The 23,552-nt window shown below is 45.5% G+C and overlaps 1 protein-coding gene across 4 annotated transcripts in view; it reads right to left on the bottom strand.

Annotated features, from left to right (window-relative positions):
- Positions 1-3,581: 3,581 nt before the first annotated feature.
- The window catches only part of LOC144142275 (TNF receptor-associated factor 5-like), a 51,733-nt gene continuing 31,762 nt past the window's right edge, over positions 3,582-23,552 (bottom strand). For 3 of the 4 annotated variants that reach the window (XM_077673645.1, XM_077673647.1, XM_077673646.1), the window contains 3 exons: positions 20,514-20,585; positions 20,338-20,424; positions 18,881-19,216 (listed from right to left, as the gene is read on the bottom strand). In XM_077673645.1, the coding sequence (XP_077529771.1) occupies positions 19,082-19,216; positions 20,338-20,424; positions 20,514-20,585 (294 nt within the window). In that variant the 3' untranslated portion in view covers positions 18,881-19,081. Of the gene's footprint in view, positions 3,820-17,619; positions 19,217-20,337; positions 20,425-20,513; positions 20,586-23,552 lie in introns of those variants that run through there. The other variant, XR_013316931.1, reaches the window with a different exon arrangement.

Here is a 23,552-nt window from a genome sequence, read left to right as displayed (position 1 = left end):
CAAAAGGCGATGCCCGGGTGTATAACACACATTGAGTTATTCGCTACTTCTGACCGCAGTGCTTCACCGCTAAGTTGCTTGATTGATTAATTGTAGTGTTTAACGCGCTGACGCAACGCGGGCGATGAGGCGCGCCGTAGTGGAGGGCTCGGGAATAATTTTGTCCACATAGGGACGTTTAATGTGCGCCGTAATCTCGAACACACGGGAATTTTCGCTTTTCGACTCCATCAGAAAAGCGGCCTCCACGGCCGGGAATTGAACCCGCGATCGGGCTCAGCTCCATGGAGTTGCACACGATTAGAAATACCCACCTGCTGTTAGTAGATGGGATTTTACCACAGCGATGTGGTGGCAGAAAACGGCCGTAAGTCTACTTTTATTGCCAACTTTTATTTGAAATTGGCTCTATTGGCTACTTTTATTGGTAGTACAAAGCTGCAGCGGTCCCAAAGGATCTCGTGTTGACAGAAGAAAAATGAGCTCTATACTGACGGTTGCTTTGCTACACGGTCTCCAGCCTTTTCCCGGCGCGTCTGATCTCTTCCGGCGAACAACCTGGCATTAGGCAAAAAAGCTTTGCTGCGATAAATACGTTTACAGCGTCGACAAAATTGCTGGGACAGTGACGGCGCTCTGCCACTGGCAGGTTCACCTATCGATGGTCGTATGAACTAAAAATTTGAAGTGAACGCTTCTTGTTTAAACTAATACACTTGGTGACAAGTACTGTTCCACAACAGCCGATAAAAAAAGGATTAACGGAATCGGCATCGTGCATAAAAGTCTGCGAGTCGGGCGGACCGCAGGGTCGTCTGCTGAATGCACCGCGATTTTCTAACTTGAGCTGCAATGACCGAGGTAGAGCAGTTTCGCATGGCTCCTCGAGAGCCGCGCTGCGCATACGCGAAGAGCAGATACGTCACACGGCGCACAGAACGTTGCTCGCTGCCCGGCGTTTCTTACGCACCCCACGCGCCCAGCGTCTTCGCCGACCCCCGTTTCGCACGTGGCGGCCGGGTCCACTTGATCATGCGACGGATGGCCGGATGTGTAACCGCAGGCTCGTGCGTCGCAGCAACAACGGAGTGCGCCTGTGGAACCAGCTTAGCCCAGGGCGATTGCTGACGCTGCGCCGGAGCCGCTTGGTAAGTATACATGTGCCACATAATGCGTATACCGTGTGTGTTTCATTGAAGCAGCAGTCAGCATGGTAATCAAGCTATTCCTAGACAACCAGGGAAGGTAAGAATAACAAGCTGAACCTTAGCTCACGCTACGTATATCCTGGCATAGACGAGCAAAGCCACTGTTAATTTTTTTGTTTATCTGTGCACTAATGAGTGCTCTTTCATTAAACACTGTTGGTGGGCGTCGCTGTTACAAATATATGGTGCCGCGCTAGCTTGCAGTTTTATTGCGTGGCTCAGTGACAAAATGCAGCTAGCGCCAGAAGCGTGAAATATCTTTTGTGATTCCGAAAGTAGTGGCCGTAAAACAAAGTGGCCCGGCGAACTAAGCGGGCGTTCTGTTTCCTTGCTTGCTCTCACTATATGTAATTACGCTCTTGCATCATATATTCCCATTTCCCACTTACTAGACTAGAATAAATTCCGGCAACGTTTTGAAGTGCAGTGCCGAGTTGCATGATGAAGTCTACACGGCGGAGCGGTGAATGGCAAATCAGGATGGAGGGGGAGGGGCGCTTTGAAGGCAGTGGAGTAGAATGGAGTGGATAAACGTTATGTAGACGAGCTTGAGGAGCTGATGGTTGGACGACTGCCAGGTGGGGGGCCTCCTCTAGTCCTGGAAGCCCTGGTCCACGCTGGCTGCATCAGCCCTCTCCACCAGGCTACGCTAGACTGAAAGGTCGGAGCTGGCCAGCTGGGCCGCCCACTTCTCGTACGTTGAGTGAGAATTTGGGGTATGGAATTGGGTTTTATGACACTCCCAAACCATGTGGTACAGGGTGCCAGGTTGGGGACAGATATTACAAGTAGAGTAGTAGAGAGTGGGATACATGGCATGGAGGATAGTGGGGTGAATAGGAAGTTATCTGAAGTCGGCGAAAGGCAGTCGCCTTTGCTCTGGATAAATAGGGATGTGGTGGCGGGAAGCGTCACCGTTTGTGGCGGTAATGCGCGAGTATGTCCGCGTATGAAATAAGAGTAGCGGGCTTGGGAGAGCGAAGAGGCTGCGTGACTTTGTCTTCTTCAGAAACGGCCTGGTGTGTATGAATGCGGGTAGCGGCGTGTGCCGCCTCGTTTCCCTCGAAGGACTCGTGTCCGGGGGTCCAGATGATGTGCATTTCCGGGAGCTGGCGCACACTTCCCAGAAATTTTGAGGCCGTGGGTGTTATGCGACCTAGCAGAAAGTTGGGGCAGGTGGCTTGTGATTCTCTCATTATAGTGAGGTACTCTTTTCCAGTGGTGGCGGCTAGAGCGACAGCAAGTTTTTCTGCTGCCTCAATAGATGTCGTGGGTATTGTAGCGGCCGTCACTTCTGCACCGTTGGCGTCGGTGACGCTCACGGCATGGGCAGGTTGTTGGTAGTATGGAGAGGCATCCGTGTAATGAGTACAGGGAGAGTTGGGGAAGCGTTTTCTAAGGGCTCGTATAGCTTCTCGGCGTGCCTTGTTATAGATGGGGTGCATATTTCTAGGAATGGGTGTGACTTGATTGTACTGCCGGATGGTTAGAGGGATGCGTTGCCTCTGTTCGTAGTTTGGGGGAGGCTACATGTAGCCGATCCGGGTAAGTGTAGCCCTGCCGGTTGGCGTGAGCTGAAGTCGCGTGAATTGGGAGATGCGATGAGCTTCTTCCAGTTCCTCCCATGTATTATGGACGCCGAGCTGTAGAAGTGTTCTTGTTGCAGTTTTTTGAGGCAGTCCAAGGGCTGGGCGTATGGCGATGTTTAGCTTTTGTTTCTCTGTGGGTTTCAGGGCCAAATACAGTGTCCCGTACGTAACCCGGCTAATAATAAGGGCGTGAATAATGCGCAGGGTGTCAGCTTCTGTAGCCCAAATCGCTGATGGGAGATCCTGCGGATAAGGTGAGTGAGCTGGTTAATAGTCATTTGCAAGGGAACCATAGTCTGGGTGGCTGAGCCATCTTTTGGTATGGTGAGGCCTAATACGCGTAAGTGTGGGACATTGGGGACGGGTTGCTCAATATTGCTAAGTTCTGGATCTCGTATGAGATCTGTACGCTTCTTATATGTTCTTTTGCACAGGGTTAGAAGGGCATATTTATCGGGGGCACAGTCGAGTCGCGGGCTTTCAGGCATTGTTGGGTGACCTCGATGGCTGCTTGAAGTGCGTCTTGCTGGTCGCAGGGAGATCCAGTGGGAACCCAGAGGGTTAGGTCTTCCGCCTATATTGCGTGGCGGAGGTTCGGGGTGGCTTTTAGTAGGGGTGGTAAGTCTTTCACGATGAAGTTTAATAGTATTGGAGATACTACCGACCCTTGCGGAGTGCCGTTTGGCAGGGTTTTAAATGCGTCGGATCGACTGTCCCCGATGCCCACTGTTGCTGTACGCTGGGATAGAAACGAGACGAAGTATTGAAGGCAAAGAGAAAAAAATTCAGCAGATCGGCAATAATATTTGACAATAACCTGGCTAAGTTTGAAAAATCGGACACTGCAACTAGAAGGGATCTATTGTCTCTCCTTGTCTTGCCGTCTAACCCCATTTGAGGTCAATATTGGCGTGTCGGCGTTAAGATTGTTAGTGACATGGGGAGGGGTGGGTCTTCTGACGACATGCGGAGGGCCGCATATCACAGTCCGGCGGGCCACCCGAGATGTAGGTTGCCGACCCCTGCAGTAGAAGATAGCCAACACAGTCAGTGACGATCCTATGAAAGTATTTATTCCGCGCACCGTGTATGCGGCTGTATTATGTTATGTAAATATAGAAGTACACATCTCTGGAGGCAGCGGACGTGCGATTTGGTGCTTGTTTTCCGTACTAAATTTATTTGGGCTTAATTTGTTTATTTGAAGATTTTGCCTCCCCTACTGGCTAGTATACGTGTACCCTGCCGTGCGTAAATTGTGCGGCGTAAAATGGTAAGCAAGAATGTTTTAGTATGCGGAAACGAAATACAGAATATCTACTTGTTATAAAAGTGACGTTAGGGCCACAGTGTCAGCTGAGACGGCTGCGCTTCTCGCGTCCGGTGGCATGCTCACACTGATGCAGCCATTTAAATATTATATACGATGAGAAGGCTATAGGATGAAAAGTGTTTTGTGTTTATGCTAATTGCGAACCGTTTCTTTGTCGACCGTATGCGAGAAGAAAGCACGACAATTAGCGTCAGGAAGTTAGACCTCCCGACCTGGCGATTCTGTTCCACGGCCCTACAATCGCGACAACTCGCTGAAAAGAAACCCCATAAATCGGCTTGTTGCAGCCGATATTATTTCGTTTAGCCTCTGAAACTACTTTAAGTGCTTGTTATTCAGTATGCAGTCATTTCAACGCACCACAAAGCAACTAAATTGGGTACAACCAACTTGAGCTGTGGCTTGCAATTGAAAACACATGGAGGGCGGCGAGGGTTGTTTGATTTCGTACTACTCGGACTTGAGGGGGCGCTGCAGGTCGCCAAAATGTTAGCGGAGGAGCCCTATACTTCCATTACCTGCCACTCTCTGTGCCTCAATCTTGCCGCACTGGGCGTAGGATGGTGGTAATGCTTTGTTCAGACTACTGACGTGTTAACAGCCCTAACGTGGGCTATGGATGGAAAAAAATGGCGTTTTACGCCGTTAGGCCTTGAAATCACGTCATTATTTAAAGATATTACGACAGTTGCTATAATAGACTGAAGCCGGCATTAAGCAAAATAATATTCCGCGCGTCATTTTACTTTACCAGCAAAGTGTCGTTCGCGCTGCGGACAGCGCAACCGCAGCGCGAACGCCAACAGGGGCGCTCTTTTGATTTAGATTTTCCTTATGGATACTCTAGTTCTAGTCGCTTCGATGCACTCGGCATAACAGTGTGGCGCTATTTGTTAGTTTCCCTTGTAACAGTGCGCAATGCAGAATTCGTGTGGACCGCTACATCGCCAGCGCGGCACGAGTTTCAGTAGAACTTTCGTTAAGTTTTCCTTTCGCGATATGATAATTCTTATTGCGGCATCTGTTGAATGTTTTGAGAATCGAGTTACCTATTAGCCCATCCACCGGAAGTGTGCTTCGAGCTTTTACGCAGCGCAGGAGTTTATGTGTATATAGGATGTGAGTGATGGAGTCGCGCCTCGACAGGGTAGAGGAGGAAACGTAGAAGCTTAGGGTACAAGTTGATGAGTTGAGGAGCTAAAACCCGAAAGGAAACCGAGTGGGGCGCTAGAAGATGAGCTAACGCAGGTAGAAAACACGCGTATGAAGAGGGGCGTTATTACGGAAAGGAATGGCGTACGCCACGAGGCAAGCGCACTGAGTGTGCTTGACTGCGAGGCGGGAAAACTGGTGGCCACGGCCGCAGCGCGTGAGGGCTATGGTGAACATTACAGCGGTGGCAACCAAGAGATGCCTAACGTTGCCGTGGAAGAAGGCAAAGGGTCGCTGCGGAGCAAGAACTACGCAAAGACAAAAAAAAAACCCAAAGTGTATGGCATTACCAAATCTTTTCAGCGAGATTTTGAAGAGCCACCAGTTATGCAAAAATATATGCACAAGGCTGTAGCAGAATAGTGGGTACTAGAAAGGGGGAGGGGTCGGCATGCTTATTCAAAGTGGAACCGATTGGCTCAGATTCAACAAGAACTGCGAAGAACATATGTGGGTTAAGGGCACGCTAGCGGGAAGAGAAACGCAGTTGCCGGTCTCTTGTCAGCGGATCATAAAGAGGCTAGAGAGAAGAATAAAAAAGCACTGGTAAGGTGGATTAAGCGGGCCTCAATCAGCTAAGACACTCGGGAGAGGTGATATTAGTGGCAGGCGTGAATTCCGACATTGAGGTCGCTGAGGGATACAGAGTCCACATTGGTAAACTCTTGTAAAATACGTGTAAAGAGCATTATCCTATTGCACTAGACATATAGAATAAGTGTGAGGGAAAAATCACTTGGGAACACGGTTAAAAGCAGTTTAGTATAGACTACAGTCTCCTATCGGAAGGAGTTCATGAAGGATTGACTGTAATGGAATAGGTGATATAGGAGCCCACAACTCAGGCAGTGGCCATAAATGGATAATTTTGACTTCAGAAAAAAATGAAAGATCCAAACCTTAAAGCGGTGGTTCACGACTTGAAATTAAACGATAAGCAGATAACCAATATGGCCGAAAGCATGAAGGGGGAAATCCAGATAGAACACACAAAAGATTGGGAATACAGCGAACTAATTGGTTTTATTTAAAAAAGACAAGGAAGGCGGCAAAAGCACGCAACTACTAGAAACGAAAAGAAAAACAAGAATCTGGTGGAACAGTTGAATCAAAGAAGCTATAACAAAAACACAGAAAGCATTGAGAGGGCACAGAGAGGTCAAGCGATTGGGAATGCAAACAGAGGAAATAGCTTTGAAGTGGAATTCGCACCGCCTATTGAAGCCGGAAGCGAAAACCTGCAATGCAAAGTTTACACGAGAAAGTGAGCGATGGGTAAGAAATATACCGGCAGGGAAAAGGCTCGCCGACAAATTTTGAAACCATGTAATGGAACTAAAAAAAGATTGGGGAAGTACCAAGGCATATCCTAAATGGTGAAAGTCATCTACTAAAAGCGGGAAAGGCGGTACTTTATATTCGTTCAATCGCACAGGAGAAGTTCAGAAGAACGGAGAGCGGGTAACAGCATTTGGCGAGTAGGGCAACTGAGGTGCGTGTGGACAGAAAACTGAAGTTCGAGAAAGTAAACTGGAAAAAACCCGAAGAAAACGTTCGTGCTAATGCGGCAGCATGGCAAGACGAAATTCCTCTACAGGTGGTCAACGTGGTCACCGCGAAAATCGAAGCAAAACTCATTCGAGAAATCGAAAAGTGATTAAAACTAATCGAGTACCCGACGATTGACAAGAGAGAGATGAAGCTTATCTGTAAACGTAAAGGATACAGGGCTGATCACAACACGTACAGGTCTATCACAGTTACTTCAGTGGAGTACAGGCTGGGAATATAAGCCATAAAAGGGGAACTACAAGCGTGGATAGATGGGAACGGCAAGCTGAGAGTACTACAAAATGGATTAAAACGAGGCACGTGCTTAGAGGACAACCTATACGTAATAACACAATGCATAGATATGTCAATGGCTCGAACGAGACCATTACTGGAAGCATTTCTGGTTATAAAGTGAGCCTACAGCATTGTAGATAGAGAAATTCTTTGAAGCTTACTTTAATGGGAAGGATTAGGCCAGGACTTTATACAGCTGCTGCAGGAAATTTACAATGAGAGCGAAGTGCAAATTACCTGAGAAGACCTTAAGAGCACATTACCGGTAGTCACAAATCACAAATATAGGATTAAAGCAAGGTTGTCCTCTGTTATCTTGGCTGTTCATGATGTACATGGCAATACTAGAAAGAAAACTTGACGGCGGTAAAATAGGTCTAAATCTGCGTTATAGCCGCAAAGGACACGAAGTGGAACAATATATCCCGGGACCAGGCGCAATAGTACTACTAGCACATGGCGAACAGTGTTTGCACCAGCTCAAAGATATGTGCAGGGAAGAAGCAACTGAACTAGAGTTACAGTTTAGCACATCAAAGTCGGGAGTTCTGGTTTTTAATGACGACAGCCGTAACAAAGCGGTATTCGTTCAACGAGCAAAAATACCGTGGTTAACGATATACCAATATTTGGGCATATGGATAAAAGGACAGGCCTATCTAAACGCACGATGAGCACTTAAGAATGAAAGGGAAAAAAAACGCCTCTATCTTAAAACACAGAGCCCTATGGGGAAATAACAAATATGAAGTGGTGAAAGGAATCTTGAAGTGTCTAATGGCACGGGCACTCGCCTTTTCAAACGCCGTAGTGTCTGTCAAATCAAGGAGTCCGCCAGGGCCAAAGATCGACCACAGGGCGGTATGCCGATTGACATTATGAACCCACAGTAAAAGAACAAATGAGACAGTGCACGGGAACATGATATGGCACTTGTTTGAAGTAAGAAGCGCAAAGCAAAATATGTCTGAAAAAACAATTTAGAAGCACTGAAGACCAGAAATGAGTGAACAGTGCTACTCTTTTTATGAAAGCGTGAACATACCGTGTCCACGTATCGTTACATGGCGTATAGTTACATATCGTTACGTATCATTTCATATTGTTACATGACGTTTCGTTCCATAAAAAGCGTGGACATACCTCGGAGAAAAAAATCACATCTCTACGCCGTGCACGATGCCGAGGGTGTGAAGCAGAGGGACGCAAGTTGTGTATTGCCGGTGATGACCGTCATCGACCATGAATACTGATGCACTCTCAGTTTTAAATAATTTTGAGGTGCAGTAAATGCACTGTAAATGACAAGCGCCTCGCGAAAGACAATTGGGGTCCCAGTAATTCGCACCCTCGGCATCGTCCACGGCATGGAAATGAGTGCTAGTTTTGCCTTCTGTACCCTTTTAAGTGGCTTGACTCTCATATTCTTCGATTATAAGGCTGTGTGCACGGACGCCAACGAACTTCAACGGACCTTGCGAGGTCGCTGTACAGTTCAGTACCTATTTTCTATTCAAATTTCGGTCTGCCTGAACAAGGTGTTGGGAAAGCTTATAGAAGTGCAGAGGACCGTGAGGTAGGGTTGTCCTCTGCCTGCGCTCTTCTGAATATACAATGAATCCCTATACTTAAGCATAATAAGAAGCGAAACTGTCAGGGTATTTCAACTTCATGCCCCGGAAGTGCGGATTTTGGCATACGCAGAAGATATGCCATTTTCTGCGCAGACCAACAGAGCGTAACTGACGTCGTAAACAAAGTGAAGTGGTTTTGCTACGCAAGCGGGTGTGTGGTAACCTGGGGTAAGTGTCTGGGAATCTGCACGGAGAGTGGAAAACCGCACCGGCGGTATTTCAGAATATCAAATGAAGTGGTTGACGACGCTGCTTAAGTACTTAGGCGTCCCCCATGAGTATTATTCCGACCGTAATCCTTACTGGCGGAGACACACAGTGGGGTTACGAGAGAAGACAGAAGCGTGGAAGGATACCAATCTATTCATTTTTGCTCGTGCGATGGTGTGCAACCTCTTCATCGGGAGCAAACTGTGGTACGAGTTACAAGTACTCCCCTGTTCTAGGCCAAATGTTCAAATTTTGCATAGCATTTTCGCAGTATTCATCTGGCGTTCATCTTAGGAGCGAGCGAGCCGTACAAACCTTTTCCGTCGGGTACGATATGGGTGGTTAGGGTTAGAGCATCTATTTTTGTGACAGTTGGTGAGCCGTTTTTTTTCTTTCGAGATGTAAAAGACCCATTTCAGCGCACCGTTTGCCAAGTTAGATTAGCAGGGTATTGCCTGAATATACAGTTACGACAGTGTGTTTGCCGGAAGGTATCCGCGGGTATTGCAAAGAAGTTGTTGATTCTTTTCGTTTTCTAATTGGGCGTTTTCCGTCGGAATATTTGATCTTTGCGACACTGTGTTTCCACTTCCCTTGTATAGGATCATTTACCGTATTTACCCGATTCTGACGCGCACTTTTTTTCCGAAAAAATAGTCCGAAATATCGCATGCGCGTTAGAATCGGATACAAAACCGAAAGTTCTGAAACAGCGGAAATTTCGTCCCGCCCATCGCCATCGCCATCTCAAGATGGCGCCAAAGGTTTTAGCAACGATTTTTCGGACGCAGCAAGCCTAGGCGCCTAGGCTTTTCTATCGGAGTTCACAAAAATCGTCACATTGTTTCACTTGCGCGCTTGATAACAGCAATAGCAGCAGCGGCTCCCACGCGTTCAAAACGAGCGGTCGGCTGAAGCGTGCACCTCTGGAGAAGCTCTCGGGATGGGCGTGCGAGGCATGCGCCATGATCCCATAGACCATGGTTGAACGTTCGTTCAGAAGTGTGGCATCGCGAACGCGCTTGAAGGCACCGAGGCCGAGAGGTTGTGTTCAGCGGAGAGCGACGAGGAGTGCGATGAGTGAGATTACTTCGGGAAATAAATCGCCCGTTTCATTCGCATTCGTTTGTGTGGGTCACAAAGTCCCGTGCGCGTTACAATAGGAGGTGCAAGTTTTTTCGGTTTTTTGCCAGGAAAATCGGGTGCGCGTTAGAATCGGGGGCGCGTTAGAATCGGGTAAATACGGTACTTTGTAGGCCCAGGTCGAGATTTATTAAAACGAGTTGAAAGAATGCCAGTTGCACCGGGGATTAAAACGTTTTTTTTTTTGGACTACATACAAGTACTGTTGTTGTTTAGACATGGATGCAAGAAAAGGGTCTCGTTCTGCCATGGGGGGGGTGGGGGGGGGGGGCATGTAGGTTGTGCAAAAAACCGGAAACGATTGAACATGTTTTTATTGATTGTTGTGACGGGGTTTTGTTCTGGGATGTGCTGCAACTAACGCTAACGCTACAAAAGTGATTCCAGTTGACGCGCACGGTATTCGGTATTCGTCCGTTCAAAACGAAAATGGTATTTCATTGGATTTTATCATGCTACTGGGCCTGCACAGTATATGGCAGTCTCGTATGGCATTCTGGTACTCCGACATTGATGCTCGTCCTGTCCGGAACTATTTCGGAGAGGTCGTAATCTCCTTCACTGAAGTTGTAAAGGCACAAGTTGATGAACCATGCAGAGTGGTTGTCACAGGTGGAAAAGCTAACACAGATGAAAATATTTTAGCCACTAGCACGATACCTCAAAGTGGATATTGGGATTTTAAAATTTGTTTCAACTTTAATTTTTTATTTGTACTACTGCTTGTCTTTGTACCATCAAGACATGTTTGGAAATAAAGGGGAAAAAAAGCGGCGTAGTGTAGTGGTAGCGTATTGGATTCCTTCCATGTTGTTGCGGGAGTCCGTGGTTCGAATCTTGCCGGTGCTGGTTTCCTTTTTTTTTCTGCGACTTCCTTTCAGCCGTTCGTCCATAATGCTGTGTGCGCGGACGCCAACGGACGCCAATGGTCGGACATTGCGATGTTCTAAGGTGCTTCGCACCTAATAGAACCCGAAGGCTTAGGAGAGAGCATATAAGACCTAAACGCTCAGGGGAAACGACCAAGGTAGTAAAAAAAAGAAGTGAAAGAATCATACATAACAAACTTGGAAGTATGGACGCAAAGAAGTCCTTATAGATCTACAGAATTTGGAAGCGGGAGTGCACAAGAGAAGCGTTTTTGATATTACCTAAAGCAGTGCATTGCTTTTTGAAGACCGGCTGTGTTGCTTGCGAAAAGAAACGCTTATCCGCGCGAGCCGGTACAGGAAGAACTGGGTGCAGGTTGTGGCAGGGAGCCAGAAATTGAGCGACATGGTGTAACGGAGTGCAAAGGTATCCGTGCAGTCCTAAGTGAAATACCCATTCAGCTTCGGGAAGCCGTTGGTTTTAAGAGGTTAACGTACAGGTTAATTGAAAAGACGTAAAGGTTAGTAAATGGAGGTTAGAAAATTGTTGGGAAAACAGTAGAGAAGGAGATAGGAAGACATCCGACCAAGAAATCAGACTAGCACAAATGTACCATAAAGGCTTTTTTATGGCGAGAAGATTGTACAGTGGCGTTACTTATTAGGTCGCTGTGCAACGCCATCCCCTTACAAAGCGGAATTCGCTAAGCATCATCATAATCATCACCATCATCGTTATTTCGCGTTCAATTCAACAGGTGCGCACTGAGCGTTATCACACCGCAACGTGAAAGTTGCAGAGCCGTCAAAATGCTCTCCTCGTGGTATGAGCCGCAAGCGAGCCGCGAAAATGACGATTATCTTGCCTAAAGGCACAACCGCTGCGCTAAAGCTTCCTAATCTAGCGAGGGCCCAAAAAGGTGATAACACAAAACTCTGGAGGAAATTGGATGGGGTTTACGAGCAGAAGCCGCCACTGAGCTTTGAGTTTCGCCGCATGGGACAGCTACGAAATAATTTTACCACCTGGACATCTTTAACGTACGCAGAAATCTCTACCGACAGGTGCAGATTGCGAGGCTGCCGTTCGATACAAAACCGAAACTGCTCTAAAGTAGAGTGTTAAAAATATCTCGTGGAGTGGAGGGACCATGGCTGGCGAATTTTTTTCTATGCGTTTGAAGACGCTGCGTACACCCAATCAAATTTTTAATAATACCCCGATAGTGACGACAGACCGACGTTCCAGTGCCTTATTACAGTGTCCACCGGCGAAATAGGTGAGAATACGCGCACACGGAAAAGGCATTCTCATCTGTGAGAGTCTTCTGAAACACTGTTGCCTTGCGTGCAATATACCCCCTGCCACGGTATCGGGATGAGTTCAGTTACGAGGAGTCCGGGTCATGTGATACACAGGCGCATTTCCAATGCACGTTCCATTCTTCTTTAGTATCAGTTGCCCTGCACGATGATAAGGAATGTTAACGCTGCTTTGATACCTTTTGCTGTTTGCCCAACCGGCCTCCGCCCATAAGAACCACAGGTGTTCGTTGCTCAAAGGAGAACAGCGTAGGAGACGACAATGTTTCAGCAGATACTTTTATGAGGGTGTGCGTACTCTCGTCTAATTTGCCGCTTAATACCGTGATGAGGACCTGACATGACGATCGGTCGTCGCTCCCTTGATATCATTAAAAATATGGCACGGTCTACATTTCAGTGCCTGCTTTTTGCCCTGATTACTGTGAGGGACCAGTATGACTTCCGAGATTCTTTTGGCCTGCATATTGGACAACATGCAAAAGAACAGGCCGTTTTGATATTTTCCGGGGCACCAAAATGTTGTCTGGCTCTTCCAAAGTTATTTTTTGTGATCAATAACTGGATCAAGCCCCCAATTTTACGAACTGCAAAAGTGAAGGTAATTGAAGGGAACATACATAAGTACAAAGGCTTCTCCGTTATTGCCTGATTTAAACGAAGAAAACATTCACGCCTATTCCAACACCCCTTGTGTGAGAATGTTCGACAATTGCATAATAGGCGAGCCTGTTAGGAATAAACACGGTCCTTCAAAGGCAGCGAAGCCGAGGTTCGATGCCGTTTTGAGGTATAGACGCCTTCCGCATATATGCAGCAAGCGTAAACACTTTGGCGTAATATTTTACAAACTGGCGTGAAGTGTGCACAAACTTCAGTGTCTTAAGTGAAAGAGCGAAGGCTGCTCGACGTGCGATGGGTCCCAAAAGAACTTATGAATGCGTTTCCCCGTAGGTGAGGCACACTAAAAATTGGTGCAGTTGAAGACAAGCGCTAACAACACAGCCGGCGTGCCACAGCATACGCTATCGTCCGTCTAGATAAGCGCCGATCTGAAACTTCTTATTTGCACTACCTGCGGCAGCTACGGCCTCGTGCCGCCATCTATCGACCGTTTACATCGCGACGCATGGGCGCGGCCTTGTTGGCCCGTGTAATGTCATTTGGCATGGCCGCCTTTGAGAGCACGTTTCTCTCCGTAATTTTCGCTGGTGCCTGTGGGCATCGGAGAACGCCGGTGCGGCTAGACGGGTGTATTTGACAATTTTTTTTCTAGGGTTGCTATGAATGGGTGCTTGTTCGACATGGTAGGGTGTGCTAACGTTACTTCGTCACAAGAAATTCCTCATGAAAGTTCTTTGAGCGCTGCTTTAATCACGTTTGTCGCATAGTGTCCTGTTCACGCGTTTTGTCCAAATAAAGCTGTCCGATGGCTTTAGTTTTTTCTATTGCTATGCATTGTTACAGTAACAAAATAATACCTCAAGGGCTGTAATATGCTGGCATAAAACACAATTATCCATGTATTAATGACGACCTGAAACTTGTCTCTAAAGCTTCTCTTTCCGGACTACGCTAAAATTGTTGGCCGTCGACCGACTATATTATGAATACGAAGGGCCGTAAAGCAAAGTAATACTGCATTGGTGTGAAAGTTGTATATTAATCCTTCACCGTTATTTCATGTTTCGACGTGCAATGAAAAAAGCTGCAGCGTTATAATTGTCCGGTGATTTAAGCTGATGCGGTCTGCATTGCATTCCTGTTCCGAATAATCAGCTGTTTACTGTTCGTTATATGCTAGCTTGCGGCTATAGAAACACGTTGAAACTGCCATAGGGCTATGCAGTGGAGGGAGAAATCGCGCATGCGCGATAATTTAAAATATGCGCGCTCCCCCGCAAAGCGCAAAATAATACTTAGCTTCTACAATGAAGTTATTCAACGCTAAAATATGGTGATCAAGCTTGGTTAACGCAAAATATTTCCCGAGTTGGCAAATAAGGCTGGGGATGTGTGAATTCTTTGTAGTTCTGCTAAAGCTTCATATAATTGGTTTGCTAGCGTATGCGACATGACACATTTTCGGTATGTCCTTTGTTTTTATTTGGCTTATCCATTCGTGCATCAATTGTTTGTCAGAGTTGCTGCCGCATCTTTTATTCATTCGTGACGTAATGGCTTTATGGCGATAACCATGTAATCCGCTGACTGAAACCCTACATAGGATTTATTTAGAGAGAGTGTAAGTGGCGTGCTTTCTATTTGCGCTGCCTCAATTGTGGTTCTGTATCGAAATGCGCTGAAAATGTACCGCTAGAATTGTCTACTTCACTCACGCAGCGAAATGCATTGCTCGAGATTTCTAATACTGGTTACCTCGACGGTGCCCTTCGCAAAGTAGGTGAGGCTTGCCGACGACTCCGACTGAGCATACGTTCCGGGCCACAGCTATAATTTTTGACGGTTTTAGCTCTGCTGTTCCACAGTTCCTCTGATGTACTGGTCGCGTCGCAGTAAGGGCGACACATGGGGCTTATAAAGGGGACCTGAACTTTTGGGGGCGAAATGATTGAATCATGCTTGGTGGTGCAGCACCCCAGACTTCGCATGCTTCCGTACATTGGAGCCCTTCTGCGAACGTTCTGTTCCACTTCGCGAACAGCAACACGAGATCGGACTGCGTCCACAATAAAATTATTGTGACTTTTCTTCGTGCCTAACCAATTTTTTATGACCCACTTCGAGCGGACAATGGGAGCCTACAGCGAAACCGAAACTAGAAAACGCTTAGTCGCTAGTGTGGCGCTGGCGCCACCTGGCCAAGGCTGGCCTAACTGTTCACTGAATACGCAAGGGCGGACTCGACTCTCCTCCTCCCAAGCACGGAGGAGGATACTCGAGTCCCCCCGTGTGTACACGGTATATAGTTGTTTGTAACAACCTGAGGGTAAAGTGGCTGCACCAATGATGCATTCCGGTAAGAATACACTATACACCCGCATCCATTCCACGTTCGAAATGTTTAGAGATGCAATACAACACCAAAAACAGTTAGTCTGTTCTCAGTAAAATACACATGCAAAAAAGTGATCACTTTACCTTTATACTCGCAGTTTTTTGGGTTTTTTTAGCGTCTGTAGGTGACAGTAGGTACTCACCCCGATGAGTCGTTGGTTGCTCGGTTAACAGAACAAATATACCGAAATAATAAACAGCGCGGGAGTTGCGTAGCTTCAGAAACAAGAATGCACAGACAACTTACAGGAATCAAACAGGAACTATTTCAAATTGCTAGACAAGCAGAGCAATATCAGCTTTCGTTTCTAAGACAAGCGATAAGCCGCCGCCGCTCTGCCCGCTTCGACCTCCCCTGGTCGTCGTCCTTTGAAAAGGTGTACTTTCCCAGCCATTTAAGAGAGTACTTGCTGTGCTAAAATCCTCTGAAGCTTTATGTAAATGTCTCTAGAAGTATAAATCATAGCTGAATGCGCCTAGTCGTCTCGATTACTTTTAGGTAGGCGTGGCAAGGAACTGTGAAATCTCTTAGTTTGTATGGGTTTATTGACGCCGGTTTTTAGGCACCAAAACCCAAAGGCGTGATTACCACCATAGACGACATGCGACTAAGCCCAACTTGCGTAACTGAGGTCTATGCACCACATGTATTTGTTTTTGTAACGAGAACACAGCCGTTTATACGGACATCAAATATTCTCCCCAGCTCAATTATACCGTTTACAGGTTTATTGAACACTATCTGAAACTTGACTCGCCTTCAAAATACAGAAAAAAAATGCGGCTGCACGGTTCCTTAAGCTACGCATTTTCTCTCTGAGTATGTTGAGTTTGCGACAACCTTCTCGCAGTGGTAACGCAGTTGCGCACGCAATTTCTTGCAATAGACTTCACATGAAGTAAACCCATCGCCGTTGTTTCTGAAGAAAGCAAAAATTACCGCCCCAGTAGAAGAGCTGATAGTTACAGAGCTTTAGGTTTATTTAGTTTAATATTGTTACGAGGGGAGAAGCTAGAGGTGAAATGAATGTTGGGCGATGGAACAGCGATGTATTTACATGGATGAACTATGTACAAGCTGCCATGACAGCTTGAGCTGAGCCCGGAACACACACTACTTCGTGGTCGTCGGCGTAGATCCCCTATAGCAATGTGCCAGTGCCCCTTTTCGGCTTCCCGTAACAAAGAAGTTCAACAAACAGTCGTGCATAAATCGCTTTAATTTTTGTTCTCACAAAATGTCGTTCCTTTGTGGCTTGCAAAGTGTTCCTGCAATACGCATTGCGCCATAGGCATGCGCAGTATTCTCGTTTAGGGCGGATAAATATTCACTGAATATACATTTCGAATAGATAAATGATAACATTATAAATAATTATAATATAAATGAAAGGGCCTTTTAAGCTCGGCGCAACAATATCAGCGCACGCGGTAAAAATACAAAATGGTTGTTTTTTTTTTAACAGGTACCTATTATTGAAAACCACAATTAGGAGTATCTTAAAAACATTTCAGCGAATTTAGGAAGCCCCAAATTTTTAACTACCGACACCTTGATGAGCCCCACTTTCAGCATACTTTTGAAAAATAGCGTTAGTAAGATCTATTATTCGAGTTACAAACAAAACCAGCTTTGCCCCGAATGCAAAAATATAAATAAAGTCATGGGAAGCTGCTAACTTCTTTGTTCTTTGGCCACCGGTGTTCCAATTTGAAAGATATTAAGTACACACTTTCCGAATGCAACACAAAAACTCCGAGAGACGTCAGCTATAGTCAAACCGTATATGGTTGTAACCATGAACCATGGTTGTAACCATGAAAGTGTAAGCAGGCCTGGTTTGTATCGCAAGAAAACACGACACTCCTGCTCGCACGACGTCTGTTAGGGCAGCGTCATACAATACAAGGGATCCTAACTAAACAATATCTCAGGAGGAACCGCGTTGCAGGAGGAAAACAAATTTACAACCTAGGACTCCCGCCTAAAAAATGGTAACATTAACATACGTACGCTTTTGGTTGTCAAGAAGAGTGATGGAGATTTGCTCTGGCACTGAAGTATTCATGCGTAATTTCAAGGCGAAAGCACATAGAAAATCAAAGAGCGTTCCTGCTACACCGTTTTTGCGAGTCTTGCTTCTCTTTCGCATGTTTTTTTCTTATGGCAACAAATAATCCGACAGCCAGACTGTCCGTCCTTCACGCGACAGTTCCCCCAGATTCACGTACCTCTGTGGCCGGGTGCATCCTTTCTTCTCATGTGCCATCACGTTCGCCTGTACCGTGGAACTCACCCAGACCACTCTCGGCCCTGTGGGGAGGGAGCAGTGTTAGCGCAACGGTAGCGCACTTGGTTCCTTTCCCGGAAACGCGGGTTAAAACACAACACAATTCATGTATTTATTTTATACGACGACTACGGTCACCTATTGCTATTCATCAGATATGTAAGGCTTTCGAATAAAAACTGGAACAGCGGCCTACGGTGTGCCGTCCAGCGCCATCGATGATATGAATGATCTTGGGGCTGACCCTATTGCTCGCACGGAATCTGTTGTGACAGAGCCTTAAGGTCTTTTGGATATCACTTGGTGCCGCTAATTGGAGCTACAGAGTTTTCAGCTCACCATAAACACCCAAACATTCCCAACTTTTCTGCGACACATAGCTCTTTATGCTACGCATGGGGACTAGTGGGGAGCAGCCCTTCCTTTAAACCGCAAGTCTACGCTTTTAGCGTTGGGAATAAGTCCTCTGTAAACGCAGAATTCCTATTAAACCTACGTAGATTGTTGGCCAGGAACGGCATAAACGAGTGACAACTACTCGACAAGGTGTCACTCAGTGCTGTTATTGCTATGCCAGTGGACTGCGGGGCTAACGCTACGGTATCGTTCATCAAAACGGGATGCAAATAAATGGCTGTAAAAGCTGCATCGCTTAGAATTTGCCCGCCTGTATCTAAAGGGCCCGTGTCACATGCAGTAAGCAGGCATAAAACATTGTTGCCTTGCTTACTTAAACAGACCATTGTATGTATTCATTTCTTCTCGGCGCTTTTTTATGTTGTCGTTAGTTGAGGCATAATCGTGGTAGTTGACATGGCAACACACTCTTGGTAAATAAATTTGTACGATTACAGGGTCCATCAAATATTGTTATTCCGCACGTGGGTCAAGAGAACGACGCTGAAAAATAAATCTATATCCCAAGTGAGAGAATATCTTCGTTGTTCATTATAAGCCAAACGGTCACCTGAAGCCCAGCAATAGCCCAGAAATAGGAATTGTGACTATCCATTAAAAGGGAAAAACACTACAACGTATGCGCTACAATAAATAGTTTCCTATGAAGAACACCCAACGGATGCGATTCAGCATTTAATGTTGCAATCATAAAAGCAGCATGCCTGACAAACGCATCACATTGAGCATAATAAGCCTTTGGTACCCCAAAGGTGGACACAACCTTTTCAAAATCGGACATTCGATGATTATTCCACATTACTTTATTTATCGTTACCTTCCTAGTTAACAAGTTTTTGCAACCGTAGAACTCTAGGGCACTGAGCATGCATTCCGCGATAACACTGGTTACTGCGAATTTTATTGTATTAAAGATTTTAAATAACCAAATATCAAAACTCATAGTCGCTTGACACTCCCGCGCTTTTTTGTACCAGACGACCATGTCATTTCAAGCCTGCGATGCTCTGAATGAGTTGCTCAAGTGGCTTTTCAAACACGCGGGTAGTTTCTTCTAATTTTTTGAGCCTTCTTTCCAGCTCAGGTTCCTTCCTTGGAGCCGCGGCCTTGTCCCTCAGATCCTGTGCGCACACAAAAAAGCGTTTGATGTGAATCATACATGCAAAGACAAGCATCCGTATAGCTATAAGCTGCAGTGTTCAGAGTAATAATACCTATTTTTCCCAACTACTATATAAAACGGTGCGTAACTTTTATAACAGCGCCGAACAAGATCTGAACATAAAAACCCCGGCGGCGCTTAGACTGCCACCTCTCGATTTTCCACAACAAACTTTATAAATATGTAATACTTTGTCACACCACAGGAAAGGGATTTGACACGAATGCCAGCATGGAAGACAAGTGCGGTCTGTCACTTCTAGGTTGTTTTGGCCCTCAAGAAGCTTGCCGGCTTGTGTACTCGCATTGACAAGAAGCCAAAGGCAAATGCTATTCACACGCAGCACTGCACCGAATTCGCTGAATGCAGAGAACAAGAGGTCCATTCCATTCCCTTGTCCTGCAAAAAGGATTACATCGTCCGAACGGGCCGGTGTCTTAAAGAGCGCATGCGCGAGCACTGTAGGAGCCTCGTTAATGGCACAGGAAGTCATTTGGTGCAGCACGTGCGTGACGGCAAGTGCACTCCAACTTTGAAAGGTGTGTCTATTGTGGGGCGAGGTAGTTCGAAGGATAAGCGAGAACTGGTAGAGGCCTTCTTGATCAAGAAAGGAGGAGAGAAATGCATCAGTGAACCTTCACTAGCATTAACTGATGAGGAGGTAGCGTTTCTTAATGCGGCCTGAGATGACTTCGGTGTGAAAGAGAGTTTTGAGGCGATCTTGGGTTTTCGAAGGGGTAAGGGGTGACCCATCTGCACGCGCGTCGTTTTTAAGTATTTATGGGAGTTCTTCCGATAAAGTTTGTTGTAAGTCCAGTGACTGCCATGACTGTCCTCTGGCCTAAATGACGGCCCCTGAAACTACAGGTTTTTCTGCCGTCTCGTGCCGGAAGACAATATTAGTATTTGAGTCTCATTCCATCGAGCCGTTAGTCGTATAAAATTACGAGCTCAACCTAAGTATGATTTAGACTCTCATGCTTTGCTTAGTGTTGGCACGTAGTATTCGCGTGGCATGAATAAAAATTTTGAACAGACGCTAAAGGGGTAATGCCAAAACAGGACATGCAGAATACCCACCTTCAGCTGCTGCTCCTGCGCCTTAAGTTTTTCGTTCATCTGAATATTCTGCTGCTTCAAACTTTCCATCTCTCCTTGAAATATAGCCTAAAATGTACAAGCATGCAACATGACGCATGGTAACAATTTATGCCAGCAGTGCTTGCCCCCGCCACACAGAGAAGATAGGCAGTTACCACATAGTCCATCACAGCTTTTAAACGGTCTTCGTACTGTTTTTCTTTTTTCTGCAAGCTCTCTTGAAGCCGCTGAAACAAAAAAAAAACTGAAAATTACGTTGTGTTACAAAAACGTTTAGAATGTAGTTTAGCGAACAGTTTTCCAATGCGCTACCACCTATGCATCCATTTCACAGCAATGCGTCCTACATTTTTTAATGATTTCTCTACGTTCATTTTTTACAGCGAAAGATAGCACGTTCAAAGCAACTTTTGCCTTATCTGTTTGACATTCTCAGGGAAAGCACTCAACTCACCCGGACAACTAAAGCACAGCAAGTTAGCAAAAAGGTAATTCTATCCATTTTTTACAGACGATACTACTTTGTAATGAACAGACACCCCCATTTTAAAAGACTTTGTGGTAACTTTTTTGTCACTAAATATAAGATAACATTTCATTGTCGTTACTAACATGGGCCTAAATAACTACTTATTCTAATTTTATAATTTACGGTTGCTTATTTTATTGAAACCAAACAGAGTTAATACCTGTTATAAAATAGCTTCGTTTATGGTAATAAGCTGCGCTTTTTATTCGCCTTTATTTATTTTTCTACGGGTAAAGCGGACGCTAAGACCTGATTGCAAATCCGCAAGTGCTAAAGACCGGGCCCCTGCTACCTGGCAAGAGTCAACAAATGCCTTGAAAAGCACCAGCAGCATCCATCCGGGAAAAAGAACTAAGTTCAGATTGCGGTCTTCATACGAATTGCTACGCAATCAGCGGTAGTTTTGGAACAGTAAATATAAAAATGATAACGTATGCCTACAACCATTACTCCTTCAGGAAAAAATATACTTGAGACCAGCATGCGGCTGAATTTTTTCAGCACAGGGTAATTCTAATAAATTCGGCAAGACAAACCTTTAGACCCCGCTTAAAAAACCGATGTTTACATTATTGCAAGCAAGGAATGTCTCTAAAGATGCCTAGAAATAAGGGGGCTGGACACTGGTAATATAAAGTGCAAATATTTACGCTGAACTCACTCAGAATTTACAATGAGGCAACTGCCACGGTGGTTCAGTCTCTGAAACGTTGTGCTCCTGAGCTCAGTGACGCCGCTTCGATTCCCACCCACGGCGGCCCATTTTAAGACGGAGGCAAAAAGCAAGAACAACAGTGTCGATACCTCGACACACGTGAATATCGCCAGGTGGTCCTAATCAATACAGAGCCTTCCCATACGGCGCGTTTAATGGCCGGGTCTAGCTTCGGCATGTAAAGTACCAAATATTTAATGATGATGATTATGGGTGACGGTTACTGGTGCAAGGCCAACAAGGGCAAGAACGTAAAACAACGAGTTATTTATTGAGTGACGTAATCGGAGATACTAAAACCAGTGAGTACAATTAAAACACACGAAACAAAATGCAATGGAATTGGCTGGTGTATTGGAGGGAAAAGATTTGGGCGTGTTGGTTCATAGTCACACAGAAAACAAGCGCTTTAAAAAAACACAGGACAAGGCGTGGACCGGACAAGCGCTTGTTCCGTGCACGCCTCGTCTTGTGTTTTTTAACAGCGCATGTTTTCTGGGAGGTGTATAGGGCCCGGATGATTATGCGTGATCAGAGAAGAGCTGTAGACATTTTATCTTTCCTAAGAAATAAAACCCCTTCGACAGAAAACATTGCTTCGTCGGCTAAAAACCGCGATGGGTGCAGTGTGTGGCCTATCCGTAGCCTAACAGAGTGACTTCAGTGCTTCTGTTGTGTGAGTCAGATGCATACTGTCCTCGTGGTTATATTACTTGTAGTTTATTGTCTGCCTGCTGCCTCCAATGTGATTGCCATGTGTTACGAAGCTGTTTTCTGATGTGCGTCTTGAGGTCAGTGTAAGGCACTTTTGTTATGTCGACTGCATTCTTGACGGCAGCGGCAGCAGCTATTTGATCGGCGGCCTCATTTCCAGCGATTCCACAGTGCTCTGGAACCCAGAAATTATTTATTTCAAGATTTCTGGCGTATGCCATCGTTATAACCTTTAAAAGATTTATTAGATAGTTTTAAAATGCTTTCTTGATGACAGCGCCTGCACAACGTTCAAAGAATACGTGTGCACGATGGACTTGGGAATTTCATTTGCAAACGATACAGGTAACAACTATACACACCAAGTTTCCTTTACACGATTCCACCAGAATATATGGTTCTCAGCACTAGAGAATTACCTTCAGTGACTTGTTCATGTACTTATGTTACTTTATCCTAAAAGCAAAAGTGGTGCTCACGCCCCGACTTTTTTTCATAGCCGAAGGTTGTACGTAAAAATTGCAGGGTTATCTGCCCCTCAATTTTTTTCGGGGAATCTGAGCCTTCATCTACTGCTGAATCCATCGACCATATCTAAGCAAACTTCCGTCACCATCAAATGTCCTGACTTTTCTTGTAATTTCTGTGATATGAGTGCTGATTGACGTTGAGTTGCTTGGAATTAATATCGGCGAACGTACGCCCGGAGAGAGAGCAGGGCGCAACTAAAATGATGGTCGTGTTTTCACGAATAGGGAGCAAGTGTGGACTTTTCTCTAGAGCTGTGTGCCTGAATGGTGATATCGTTACGCAGTACAGAATGAGTATATTGCTGCTAAATATTAGGCTTCGTATGATAGCGTCTAATTTATATTTGAGAAGAGCTCCCTGTTTTGCATTCAGGGCAGGATTAAGCATCCACTAGAAGGAAAAGTTTAAATTTATTCAGCTGAAGCCGAGTGAAGTGTCGCTTAAACTGCGTACTCAGCCTAAGTCTGCCTGCTTGTTGCCTTCATCCCTGTCATACTAAACAATGTATCTCTTAACAAAATGTTGAGATAAATAAATAAATAAATAAATAAATAAATAAATAAATAAAAAACAAATAAATATTCTTATTCTGGTGTTTTATACACTGCGGAAGCTAAATTGGCGCTCTTCTTTGGAAAATATATTGCTAGTGCGGAACAACAAAACAAGGCTTATCATAATTGCAACAATTAAACCATAATGTGT

This window comes from Haemaphysalis longicornis, unplaced genomic scaffold (genome assembly GCF_048455015.1).
Source record: "Haemaphysalis longicornis isolate Haplotype H1 unplaced genomic scaffold, Haemaphysalis longicornis Haplotype H1 scaffold_6, whole genome shotgun sequence".
In the NCBI taxonomy this organism is placed as follows: Eukaryota; Metazoa; Arthropoda; class Arachnida; order Ixodida; family Ixodidae; genus Haemaphysalis; species Haemaphysalis longicornis.
The sequence above is the reverse complement of the archived record's forward strand: the minus strand, read 5'-3'. Positions and strand labels throughout refer to the sequence as shown.